The 13,029-nt window shown below is 44.9% G+C and overlaps 1 protein-coding gene across 6 annotated transcripts in view; it reads right to left on the bottom strand.

Annotated features, from left to right (window-relative positions):
* The window catches only part of PLCL1 (phospholipase C like 1 (inactive)), a 184,505-nt gene that overhangs the window by 73,262 nt on the left and 98,214 nt on the right, over positions 1–13,029 (bottom strand). The window contains exon 1 of one of the 6 annotated variants that reach the window (XM_068686610.1): positions 11,553–11,591. The exons of 4 other annotated variants lie outside the window; for them this stretch is intronic. In XM_068686610.1, coding sequence (XP_068542711.1) covers positions 11,553–11,576 — 24 coding nt within the window. In that variant the 5' untranslated portion in view covers positions 11,577–11,591. Of the gene's footprint in view, positions 1–8,302; positions 8,327–11,552; positions 11,592–13,029 lie in introns of those variants that run through there. One more of the 6 variants, XM_068686612.1, reaches the window with a different exon arrangement.

Below are 13,029 nucleotides of genomic sequence, written 5' to 3'. Positions count from 1 at the left end.
TGTTAAAAATGCAGGCAAGCTTTGGAATGAAAAAAATAAATGGTGTCCTTCAGGAGGGTGGAAGTGAACTCCAGAACTCAGTTCATCCAAGAGAATCTGACAGTGATTAATGACTGTCCAAAAGGACGTTGTACCTCCAAAAAGATGCCTTTTTAAGTCATAAAATGCTTGAAAATGCCTGCTTCATTGTCACAATGAATATGCATTTTATTAATAATCCGACTGAACAGTGGGACACCAGAATTGTTTGTTCTATCATGGTTTATGTTGTGGGTCCAAATGGCTACAGGCAACACGATTATAGATGGACTACATGGTAACAGGCACCTCATAGAGGTAAAACTAGATAAGTTGCATTAATCACTGACAAAGCATCCTGCTGCTAAGCACTGCACATTCATCTTTTCCTAAGCTTTTCACTTTGCAGCTTATTATAAACAGAGATTGGCTCCAGAACCTCCATAAAGCCCCATACGCGTAGCCACATTTCTCAAATTGTTCCACAAACGTGCCTCTGTATTTACATTACGTACATTACAAATGTTTTTAATTATTCTTCCTTCCCAGTAAGTGAGCTCGCAGTAATTCAGTTACTGTCTATCTGCACAGCAGGCAGGTGCTACTGTGCTAAGAAGAAGAGGGAGCCACATTTAACTCCTAGTGCCAAAAGCTCTCCAGCCAGGCGGCCCCGAGAGCCTCCTGCTGCTCCCAGCCCCTCACAGCAGGGAGCCCACCTGGGGAGCACAGTGCTGAAGGCTGGCTCCTTCCCCCCATCCCTGTGGGATTACAGAAGTACCGACAGAGGCCTAGAGGCCTTTTTACAGCTGTAAATTTGGCCAGACTGCACAAGCTGTACGTTTCAGTGTATTGGAAAGCAGTATTTTTTAAGGCTGGTAGGATCCTTCGCTTATATTAAAATGTTAGCTATCCTATGGATCCACTGCAATTATCTTATGACTCACCTTCCAGTGGTGGTGTGAATTTTGAACAATTACGTATTTTAAATAGGTAAGAAGATAAGAAACCTTTGGGTTTTTTTGTTTTTTTTTTTTACGGAGCACTTGTCTCAACCAAGGTTTGGGATATTTCTTATTATCTTTCCTTGCCTCCCCATCGCATGGTTTGTACCACCCTCTTCCTTAGATCTTGCACACATTAGGAGATACTCACCAGCTAGCACTTGACTCTCTTCATTCCTCTGTTTATCCCACTAACACTCCTCTGCCTTTCCCACATCCAGTGGTCCAGTTACACGGCCAGGCTCTCCCAGGCTTCCATGAAGTGACTGCAAATTCTCCTTTGGGCTTTTTTTTTTTTTTTTTTTTAACCTCCATCTTAGGAATGCTCAGCCAGCTCCCCTTGCCTGCTTCAGCTTTTCATGCCTGCAAAATGCTCAGCAATTGCTTATGTGCAAAGGCACTACGTGGGAAAAGATTTCAGAGTTCTAGGGTGCCACCACAGCAAAAGGGCAGCTGAAAGATCCACAGGTGGGATACCAACAGCTCGCAGCCCAGATCCCCGGGGCAGAGGCAGGATGTGTTCAGCAGCTGCTCATTAGAGGATGGAGACAACCTGAATGCTTTATATAGCACCTCACTAACCACGGCCCTGCTTGGCTGGCTCCTCTGCAATGCTCAGACTGCCCCTCTGCTCTGTGACTCCCCCACCGCCACGCCATCCCTCAGCTTCGTGTGCCAACTTTTCTGTATTACTGGTACCAAATTGGCTGGTAGAGCCCAACAACAGCCAAAGAGGGCAGATATTGGAGTCGCAAGGCCAAGGTTAAACTCTAGTCCAGATCTGCCTCCACACACTGGAGAGGCCCACCCCATTCATTGCAAACAGCAATGCAAAGTGGTCCCCACAGAAAGTTTCCTATCGCTATTAGACTATGCTAAATTATTCCTTAGGGTAACTCTGATTTGTAAAATGGAATTGAACTAGAGATTGACTTGTTGTTGTTGTATCATCATCATTTTTAGCTACACTTCTGCTTATCCTCTTCCCAGGACTTCAGCTCCCTGGTGAAGGAAAAGACCATGAGAGCTGGGAGAACACAAAGTGCTTTATTTCATGCCTGTCTATAAGTTTTCCTGGTGAGACAGGCTCCCATGCTGCTGGTAACATCATAAAAATTAACAGGGACTTAGCATAACAGAGTTCACAAGAAAAGATGTATTTCTGTGTCGGTGTTCAGAGGCTGATAGGGTGTTGAACACTCTCAACACTTTCTGGCCATTCACAGAAACCTCAGCTATGCAAACTCAAAACCAGCAGACTGCAGCAACAGTAGGTAAGAGAACCAGTGCACCACAATTTCCAAGTCAGGGCTATATAAGGCCTGACCCAGAGAAGTACTTCTGTGCTCAGTATCTCTTGATTCAGTGCGCTGCTTGCTCTCCTGAAGCTCAGTGCTTCCCAGAAGCAGCCTCACATTTCCATAGTGAAATGGGAGCAAATCTCCTGTTTGCTCAGCTCCACACAGAGAGCTAAAACTTCCTGGTTTTCCAGGGAAAGGTTTCCAACAAATACACTGAGATGGGCAACAAACAATTTGCTGCTTGAGGACTTCTCATCTCCTGGTGCAGAAGTCACCACTCGGGAGCCCAGCTCACTGCAAAGCATGGGCAAGTCCATGGACACCAAGGCTGTTCTACTTCAGAGAGGTTTCCATACTCAGCCCAGAATCAGCAAAGCGCTACAACCTCTTGAAATAATCACTGCATCTTTATCAGTCTTTTTCCAGGCTAAAATTCAGCACAAGACTTTAATTGCCCTCCGCAATTAAAAAAACACCGCAGGGCACAGTCCACCAGTCCTCTGCTGGAACTCCAGCTGCAGACCACAGGCACGTTGCAGCAGAGACAACGGAGCTGCTTTGCTGGGCTCTGCAGGACGCCTCACATACTGAAAGCCTGCAGAGACCAATCTGTGCATTCATGATGCAAAGTATCCAGGCTGGAGCTTTGATGCGTGTAGTAACAAGCCGTAAAAACATGTCAGCAGAATTTGAGCTGGAGTTGCCAAGTGTCAAAATAGTATACTATTTAAACATTTGCAAATTTTGCTTATGATACAGAAGCACAAGGCAAATATACCACCATTAGCATTTCAAAAATAGTCGCTGAATGAAAGGGAGCTTTAAAAATAACTTTGTTTTCTCTTGGCATCCCTATGCTAATAGATTCTGGTTTTAATTTAAGAAAAAGTCTCTTGCATGCAAGACACAAGGCATCACCATCTCCTTATGTAATTTAATGTTCTTTCTTGTAATTTATGTTCTTTCTGCAAAGCAAATCACACCACGGTTCCCCCTCTTACTTGTCCCCAACCACCTGAGAGGTTTTGTGCATGGGCCAGTGTCTCGTGCCATTCCATGTGTCCGCATGCAGCTCCTGGGTGGCAGCAGTCTCATGGTGATCCCTCCAAGAGAGCTCTTTCATGAGAAACTTCTCTCACAGGTAAATCAGACGGAGCCAGAGAGAAATTAATTTGTTTATCCAAAGTCATCAGGAATTTGACTAGTACCATCAGATTACTTATTCTACCATCATTAGTACCAGAGCAGACACTGAAGGAACAGGAAGCAACATAACTAAAAGTGAGAAAAGGCAAGATTCCTAATCAAAAAGAGTATAATTACATACTAAATGACAGTGCCGTAATGCATAACTGCATAGAAGGTGAACTCTAGTTACAAACCCCCTTCTTATCTATAGGATGATTTGCAGTGCAGTGCTGACATTTTTCCAGATCATTTTATGCATGTTTTGCACAAATATACCAAGCTGTTTAACCTATCTTTCAGTACACTCTTTTTTTTTTTTTTTTTTTCTTTCTCATTATCTTCTCAGGTATCCAGCCCCGGTCGGGAGTTTCTAAACACTGATAACTAATTCAAGAATTATCTGCCAGGAAATCTCATTAGCTAAGATAGAGAAAGCACTGCTGAAATAGATAAAGATGATTCATTTTATTTTTATAGACAAAAAGACACAACAAATAGCTGTGAAGATCTAGAATTACATACTTAATATGAAGCAACACTAAACCTGAGCATGGCACAGAAACCAAAGCCTTGGACAAGTCAGAATCCTCCAAGTAAATTCCTTTGGAAGACAAGTTACTAACCTGATGTCTGTATGGCCCACGACAGCTTCAGTGCTAGGTGCACCCTACGTCTGTTTTCAGCCAGCATTTTTCATTTTATTTTCATATTATTTTCATTTTATTTTCATTTTTCATTTATCAGCACTTTATCATCCATTTTCCCTCACAGCTTGAAGAACCTGAGTATTTCTACCTGTGTTCACATCACAAGCCCAGTGCTGCAGCAGCTCAGCACCGCCACACCAATCCATCAGCTCCAAGCAGCTCCATGACCAAATTCACACCCAAAGGAGCCAAAGCTCAATCTCAAATCCATCTGAGTGTGGTATCAGATGAGACTAGGAAGTATTTTTCCCCCTTTGTGCGTGGAAAGTAAGATGTGTTGTATTTCCATATACTACATCAGTATCCTCAAGCATACCTTAGAGCCTAGGGAAAGAGGCTGTGAGGACAGAGAGGATTTCTCTGGAAAACGCCATCCAGGATGAGGAGAGCCCCCTCTGAGTTCAATACAAAGATTTCTTCCCTGCTTTCTCTCAACTGGCAGCTGGCCTGCTGGTCAGCTCCACCATGGGCTGCCTGACAGACACCTTCCCAGCTGAAGATGAGCCTGAAGGCTGCAGTGAACCCTGCCAGCCCGGTGGCATTTGGGAAGCCCTGCTGGCCTCAGCAGCAGTGCCTGCACAACAGTCCAAAACTGGGGGCTGTGATCCTGTCCAGTGCCCTGCACGTCACCTGCCCTGTCTGGGGGGACACAGCCTTCACGCCTTTCCCTGAACAGGCAGCCAGCAGAGATGCCAGGAGAGATGCTCTTGCATGACAGATGAGATTCCACTTGTGGATTACCGTGCTGCTTTCATGTCTGGCCTTTAAAGGACCCCAGACAATGCTCGCACCAGTGCTGAATCAATCCTCCTAAACGTAGCCACTGAATTCATTTTATAGGCATAATTCCCAGGGCCTCTGGAAACAATGCATTCTGTCAAAAGAGTATCCGAATGAAACCAGCTCTTCAACCACCCCAACAAAGCCCTGTTTGACGTGCCACATTCCAGGAAGCACAGCGCAGTATGATCTTATCTGTGTGTTGTTGGCCTCTTGTGCCTTTTGTTAATATACTAATACAGCTCCACACCAGGGGAGAAAATATTCCCCTCTAATAAGGTATGCAGCCAAAAAAAAAAAGGCAGCATTAAAACAAGAGCCATCATACCAAGATTCTCTGGTACTGCGATTTCTGCTTTCCTCTTTACAAGTTCAAAAACAACCGCGAACTGCTCACCTCCTAGAACTGAGGTCTTGTAACAAACACCTGTAGCGACCGAACCATTTGGACTAATGCAGCTGGTAAGGCAAACTACAGAACGTATTTTGTTCCGATGCATCCCCTTCAGCCTCCAGTATCTGCACACTGCTTGGTTTGCTTTGAAGTCAGCAGTCAGGAGATCACCTCCCTGAAGCCAGTGGGATGCCTCCCAAGAAAAAAGGACACTTCCTTTCCCCCGAGGGCAGGATGCTTAAGCCTAGGGATAAAATTCATTTTTCATGTCTGCATAGGCTCTCGCAAACAAACAGAGCACATGCTTCTCTAACAACAGTACACACTCAGAAAGGAAAAATCAATACCAAAGATAAAGAGAAGTTGTACCAAGTTTTTTGGGTGCTAGGAACTCTCCGCATCATCAAAACACAAGGGCTGAGGCAGGTTATAGAAGGGGTCCATCTGCCTGCTAGTCTCTCTCTGACAGCTGCCAAGGCAGGAGACATGCAGGAGAGCATTAGGTGGTGGCCAGCGACACTCTCCTGGTGCAGGCTCTCTGGAAAGGTTCTTGGTATTTATGACAGTCTCCCTGGGCCAGCAGTGGTATTTCTGTGTTTAATGGCTCTCAATAAATGTTTGTGTCGTGATTTTGCTTTTTTGGAACCAGCTCTGTTTTTGACATCCTTATCAAAACATCTTTGCTGGCCTATTTCACAGCTTAATTACTTCAAATATGCACCTTCTGGTTCTGAGCCTGCCACCCGACAGCTTCATTTGACGTACCTTAGCTTTACTACGAGCAAAAATAAGTGGTTCTTTCCAATCCGTTTCATTCATGTTTTACAGAGCTCTATCTGTACTTTCTGCAGTCTCTTTTCTGGGATGAAGAGCCTTCACCTGGGAAGTCTGTACTTGCTTGGAAGTGAGCCCTTTCCCTGGGGCTGTTCCTGTCACCCCACACTGTGCCCTTCCAGCACCACTCAGACTCACCCAACCTCTCTGAGATGAGATGGCCTGTAATGGTCACACACTGAGTCACTGCTTAGGACGATATCAAAGGACTGAGGTGTTTTTTTTTTTTCTTTTTTTGGCCAGAAAGGAAAAAAAAAAAAATGTACCATGAAACAATCTTACAAGTACAAAACACCAGAAAAAAAATCTTTCTTGTTAATCATGCTATTTTTTTTCCCTTCAAACAAGGTAGTCCATCTCCACCTTTGGTCTCAGAGCTCTTCCACAACATTTGTACCTTTCTGAGGCAATAGCAGAAGTGTTTGTGTCTTACTAGAAAGCCTTTTTGTACTTTAATAACTTGTCTCTCTTTGACATAAACAGAGCTGGTATTCAGTAGGCTCAGTGTGTTAAGATCTGCAACCACCCTTGAAATAATGAGTCAAGTCTCCTATCACTTGTTAATACAATGACTGTTTTACTCATTTTGAGATTTCTTGACAACCAGCAATTTCTGGATTAGATCTAACACCTGCTCAAAGAAAGCCACAAGCATCATTTATCAGCTTCCTGATCTCAGAGGACGGCATGAGCTGACAACTCACTTTATATCACTCAGAGCAACATTTTGCAAATGCCTTGTGGCCACTGCTAAGAGCTGGAAGCAATCATTGTCCACCAGCACTGAGGACTGCATGCTCTTAATGTAAATTTCCAGCTCAATTAATAAAATGACACCAAGGACAGTGTGGCTTGTTCTGTCTGATGAATTCCTAGAACGGTATTGACTAAATCTTCGCTCCTGCAGAGGGCACAGAATCAGAGCATTTGCATGCTGATGATCAGTATTTGGTGCCCAATGTGGCTGTCACGAGCAGGCAAAACTGCCAGTTTTTTCTTCTCTCTTTTTCTGCTTTGTTTTGTTGTCAGCATTGAACCTGGGAATGAAGGATCTCACTTGATGGCCAGGCATCCGCTGAGCTCGAACTGAATCCACGGCACCCCTACCAGTGCTTGGCCCTTAGTGCTGGAAACTTGTTTTAATGCTGCTGAACCCCAGCTGCTGCCAGGCCTTATACAGCACTAAAACCCGGCGGCAGGAGGGGACGAGCAGCCCAGCACCTCCCTGCTGCTCTGCCAGTTGGCACACGCAGCTGTGCTGGAGCAGACGCTGACGTACGCTCCTCCCAATTGTTCCCAGCCAGCAAGGCCAGCAGATTTACAGAAATAACAAGAAACTTGTGACCATTTTGCTCCACCACCAGCAAGCTGAAACCCCCTCACATAAGAGAGGAAACAGGGAAGATGGGAAAATATTTCATTAAAGCTGGCAGAAAGAATACTGCCTTTCAAAAAAAAAAAAAGAGGTATGTATTGCTAGGAGGGGCTCAGAAATGGCCATTTAAACTAAAGAACTGTTTCTGAACACCTTTCCCAGAGTTTGTACACAAAGTGTTTCAACCCATGGAAACCTGAGTCTGTTGAGCTAAATAATAATGGATTTCTGCACTCCCTTCACAGCTCTTTTATTCACAAAACAGTGATCAGTTCATCAGCACGCCTTTGGAGCTGCAGTGGGGAGGTGCAGCAATCTTTACCTGCTCAGCCATTGCTGTGCTGCCAGCTGCCAGCAGTGGTTGCACACGGGGAACCCCCAGCCCGTGCTGCTGCAGGCTGTGTGATCCAACTGCTGCCCTGAGGGGTGTAAAATTCAGTCCCCTGTGCATGAGGAGGGGACCCCTACCCCTCACAGAACAGCTTGCACGGCTCCCTACACTTTCACATTTCCACATGGTTGGTATGGATGTGATTCCTTTTCTACCCCAGCATCCCTCTGCTCACATTTTGTTTTGCACTTCTGGCTTCGCTTGATGGACTGCTTGGAACAGATTTTTTGTTTTATTTTTTAAATAGTAGTTCAAGCTAGAGCTAAAACCTGCTTGGTGGATGCTAATGTATAACAATTACAGTATTTCTTACCTTATTCATGTAAATGGTGTTCTTAGTTCCTTCTCATATTACTTCTGGCTGAATGAAAAGAAAGGTGATTTACATCATCTCGTAGCTGCCATCCTCCTTACTCGCTTGCACTTCCGTATGCAAATGCTATCAACAAGTCCTCGCACTGGGCCAGCAATAGGTAGGGGAAGACAGAAGTGGATCTCATTGTTCACATGTGCATGTTAACAAACTTATTTCAAAATCTCAGGTTTTAAATCCACTCGACAGGCTAATTCAATAGCATACAAGTTTTTTGGATTTTGCTTTTAATCAAAAAGACACACATTACTGGTTCAAACAATTCAAGAGAAATCCAAGTGCATTATCAAGATGCTGTTGCCTCTTTAGCATGAAGGCACATAGGCCTATCAACACAAAAAAAACAAGTTGATAAATTTACCAGTGGTTAAACGATACTAAGAAGAATTACATTTCTAACCTTCAAACCTTTGGAGTCTTAAAGGAATACAGAGTCCAAAGAACAAAGTGTTCTCTTTCAGCCTGGCACTAGCATCGAATCAACCTGGGTTACACTTGGGGCCCTTTATAAGCACTGGAATGACCTGAGGGTCCCATAGGCCTTTGGAATCTCCCCAGTTTTCCAAGATTTGTTAAAAATTAGCATTGTTGTTTCAGAGAGTGCTGCTGCTAACTCCCTGAGGTCTGCTGGGTGATGCTTCTCAACACCAGAGGACACCGAAACACCTGAGTGGGCTCTGCCTCACACCCTCCTGCCTGAGGGCCGCCTGTCCCTTCCTCACACCCCAGCCCCAGCAGCTGGCCACGTGGCTCCAGCACTTGGAGGAGACCCCAGGCATCTCCACTCCTGCTGCATCACTGCTGGCAATCGTTCTGAGCACCCGCCTGACCCATACACACCGGATGCACAAGTTGCTGTTGAATCTTTACTTTTGTAAATCATTCAAATCTCTTTTAACCCCTGTAGCTGCTGATGCTTATGTTGTTTCTTCAGCTCCTCTTTTCAACTCCAGATCACACTGAAAAAATTGTTAGTGACTGCATGGGAAACCCAGTCTGTGCAGTCAGACGTTTTTCCCCCTCACACATTACCTACCCCACTGCGAAGCGCCACTGAACCAACTCTCCCAAGATTGGGCAGCCTCTGACAAATCCCCATCTCCATCTTGTGTTTATGTAAATATACACGACATGCAAAATAGTTTTCCTTATGTCATTTCTCTGAGTAATGCCTCACAGATACAGCTACTTGTGTACTGGCACACAGTCTTCATGCGTAGGCACCCAGCTCTGTAAGCACTGCTATTTTCCTGCACGTATATGAACATGCAGTTGGGGCTCCTCACACATGGGTGTGGAAGAGAGATTAGCCCAGCAATCATTAAACACGGAACTGCTTTGAAGTACTCCATAAACTCACTTAGCATAATGCAGTTTGCATCATGACTGGGGCTTCCAGAATATAAACAGATTATAATGTTTCTAGAAATAATTGGCGAGAATTGCACCCTCTGCTTTACACAGCACCAGTCCTTTAACTCAATGACCTGGCACCTAGATTTCCAAAACACGGCATTAACTAACATCATTTCTACACATCACTTCGTCCCGCCATCACATCAGAAAGCCCCTCTCTGCACGAGGTAGCTGTAATCTCTAAGAGTACACCTGTCTATGCACACATGCATCCTACAGAGTAATTTGCCGGCATTGTCAGGTTACTTGAAAAAGGCTCCTAAGCCGCTGCTGCATCATCTGCTATTAAAAGCCATCTCCCCACTGAGCCAAATCACGCTTGCCTTGGTCACACAAATAATTTTGTTGACTTCAATAGAACTATTTCTGCAAAGCAGACAGGACTTAACCTCTGCCAATAATTTTGAGTGCCACGTCCCTGCAGGCTACTCTTAATACTTCAGTGATCTCACATGCTGGGGTTTAAACAGAACAGTAGTTTAAACAGCGAGGCACTAAAGGAAAGAAGCTCCTGCTCTCATATATGATGCTAAGAGAGTCGTGATAGAATAGCAGACAATAAAGCCTAAGACTTGCAAAAAAAAAAAAAATGTTTGTGTTACACTTTGGTCCCTATTCTGCTTCCATAAATTTTTCCCAATACTGTTTTTCTTCCCACAGCATTAAATAGCTGCATCTGTATTTCAGCAGAAGAATGACTGAAACTGTCTTGCATGTTACTCTCCATTGCAGAACTGGGCTGGTGAGCAGGCATCATCCCTGTGCTGCTGAGCTGCTCCATCAAGGGGTGTGCGGTGGGGAAGTGAAGCTGTCAGGTGAGACCAATCGTACCAACTGGCAGAGCTGCAATCTCTTAAGGGGCATTACCAAAATGAAAGCTTTACACTGAACCCTTCTGCCATTGTGTCTTGCGCAGATGTACAGCCTTTGAAGTAAAACCTGACAGTTGCCCAAATGTCTTTGTTTGAAAGACTGCATGTGCAACATCTGCATTCTGCTGCTAGCTCACGCTGCAGTACTGGAGATGCCTGGGTAATATTCTTATGTGGCCTTGGCCTGTGTACAGCTGCTGAGTGCTAACTAATGCCTACAGAGATTAACCAGAGAGGACTCAGCGTTGAGCTCCTCTGCTCAGCCATAAACCACAGCAGTTTGCAACATTTGCAACTCTGTTGTACTGCTCCGTCTTGTCAGAGCAGGACTTGCCCCCGACATCTGTTTTAGTTCAGGTCTTTTTATTTAAGCAAGTATTGAGAAAGAGCCCACCGCTGCACAAATGTGTATATACAACATGGGCTATACTATACCTCCTAAAGCACTGCCCTTGCACAGCTGATTCTTTCAGAAATTATCTAAGGGTTCAAACATGCTCCTGTCACAAGAGCAGCCTAATTCCTGAAAAAGTGACAGCAAATCCACTCAGCACCGCAGTCCCCTTGCTCAACCTTCCAGCAAAGAAGTGAATTGGCTGCTAATCCCTTTAAGGTGATCCACCACATGTTGAGTAGTGCACCAGTACATTGACAATGAAAAACGTTGTCATCCGCAACGTATTTTTTGCTTTACTTCTGATGATAATAGTTGTTCCGATGTGCATGACACACAAAATAGACTTTAATTTATGTAGGCTTTAAAACATTTTGAAGTTTCCTTTTAACTACAGAGCTTAATATTTACTCTGGAGGCTTTTTTTCTGGTAGTTAAAGCACTTACAATTTAACTTCCTTAATTTATGAACTATGTCAAAAGCAGCTATTTAGGACACAAGCTTTACCTTAGGACCTTCACTTGGTTGCATTCTTTCTGAGGACTACAGCACTGACACAACCTAGATGAAAACACACCACCCGTTTTACCTCCTCTCATGTGTTTTGCAGCAATCTACCCAAATAATCACCCCTGGAACAGGGAAGGCTCCTTCCTTCTGAGGAAGAGATACCTCACGTGTAAAAGCCCCCACAATAACTGGTCCGGGCTTTGGCAAGGCTCCTGGGTGCTGCCTTTCATGCCCCCATCATCTGGGGCTGTGGTGGATTCCCCAAATTAGGGGGGCACAGGATCACCTGGCTCCCTGCAGGCCATGACAGAGGCACCCAGTGAGGGGCGGATAACAAGGAAGGGCTGAGAGCCGGAGGCGCTGGTGGATGGTGTACTCGCAGGAGTCCCAGTTATCTCGCAGAGTGAGCTGACAGCATCTCTTCCAGCTCCTTTTAAGGTATTCTACAAGCTAACTGGTCCCAAAACCAGCAAATGAAATGGAAATAAGTGGAACTCTAGATATGATGTAACTAGTGGGAAATTACCAACTCCCTGACTTGAATTCCCTTTACGTCATTAGGGGGATTACTGATAACTCTTCTGAAGTCTAGAGGAACTGACAGGCATTCGGCTTAGAAAGCACGTACTTCCTTGGATAGAGAGAAACAGAAGTATTTATCACTTCCTCATCATCCATCCACCTCCTTGTTTTCCATGTAACAAACAGGGGGGAAACATAACTGCCTGAGATGTCATTTGCTCTAGCTTATTGATCTCTCACAGGAAGCTGGTTCCCCGGACTATGCTGTCATTTATTTCCACAGTAACCATCTAACATCAGAGGACAATACCTCAGCAGGTGGAGGAAAACCTTTAGGAAACAAGAATATCTTATGCTCCTGCAAATCTCCCTGCACCAGAAAACAGCGGTTAGAGGATGTCTGAAAGCTGTCTGAATGGTCTTACAACAGACTGACCAGGACAAGTATCCTTAACCCTTTTCAGGGGCAAATCACACACAGGTGTCTGGAGCCTCCTCCTGCCCACCCTGCAAAGCACTGCCCTGTACCTGCCACGCTCTGGGCAGCGTCACAAAGATGCAGCTTCCCACTCTAACCCTGAAATGAAGTCTCCTCCTCCAAAAAAGCTGCATACACCAAGTTGCCACTGAGCCCAGGGATGTTACCAGCTTTTTGGAAGCAAATTTTACCCTTCCTGCACCTAAAACCAAAGTCATCCCATCAGCAATGCCCATTTCTATCCGCTGCAGGTTGGACTTGTATGGTGGCTGCTTCTGACAGCACAGCAGGCTCTGAAGTTTCCAGCTCTGCAGAAGAGATGTCACGGAAGTCCAAAGACAGAATTATCTGAGCATGTGAATTAATATTTGCACTCACTACTTCCCTCAGAAAATGATTTTTACCCAAAGTAACATAGAGGTTCAGTTCATCAAAGCCTTCACAGCTCAGCAAGGTCCTAGATGTGCTTTGGCT

This window comes from Anas acuta, chromosome 6, assembly GCF_963932015.1.
Source record: "Anas acuta chromosome 6, bAnaAcu1.1, whole genome shotgun sequence".
NCBI lineage: Eukaryota > Metazoa > Chordata > Aves > Anseriformes > Anatidae > Anas > Anas acuta.
The sequence above is the reverse complement of the archived record's forward strand: the minus strand, read 5'-3'. Positions and strand labels throughout refer to the sequence as shown.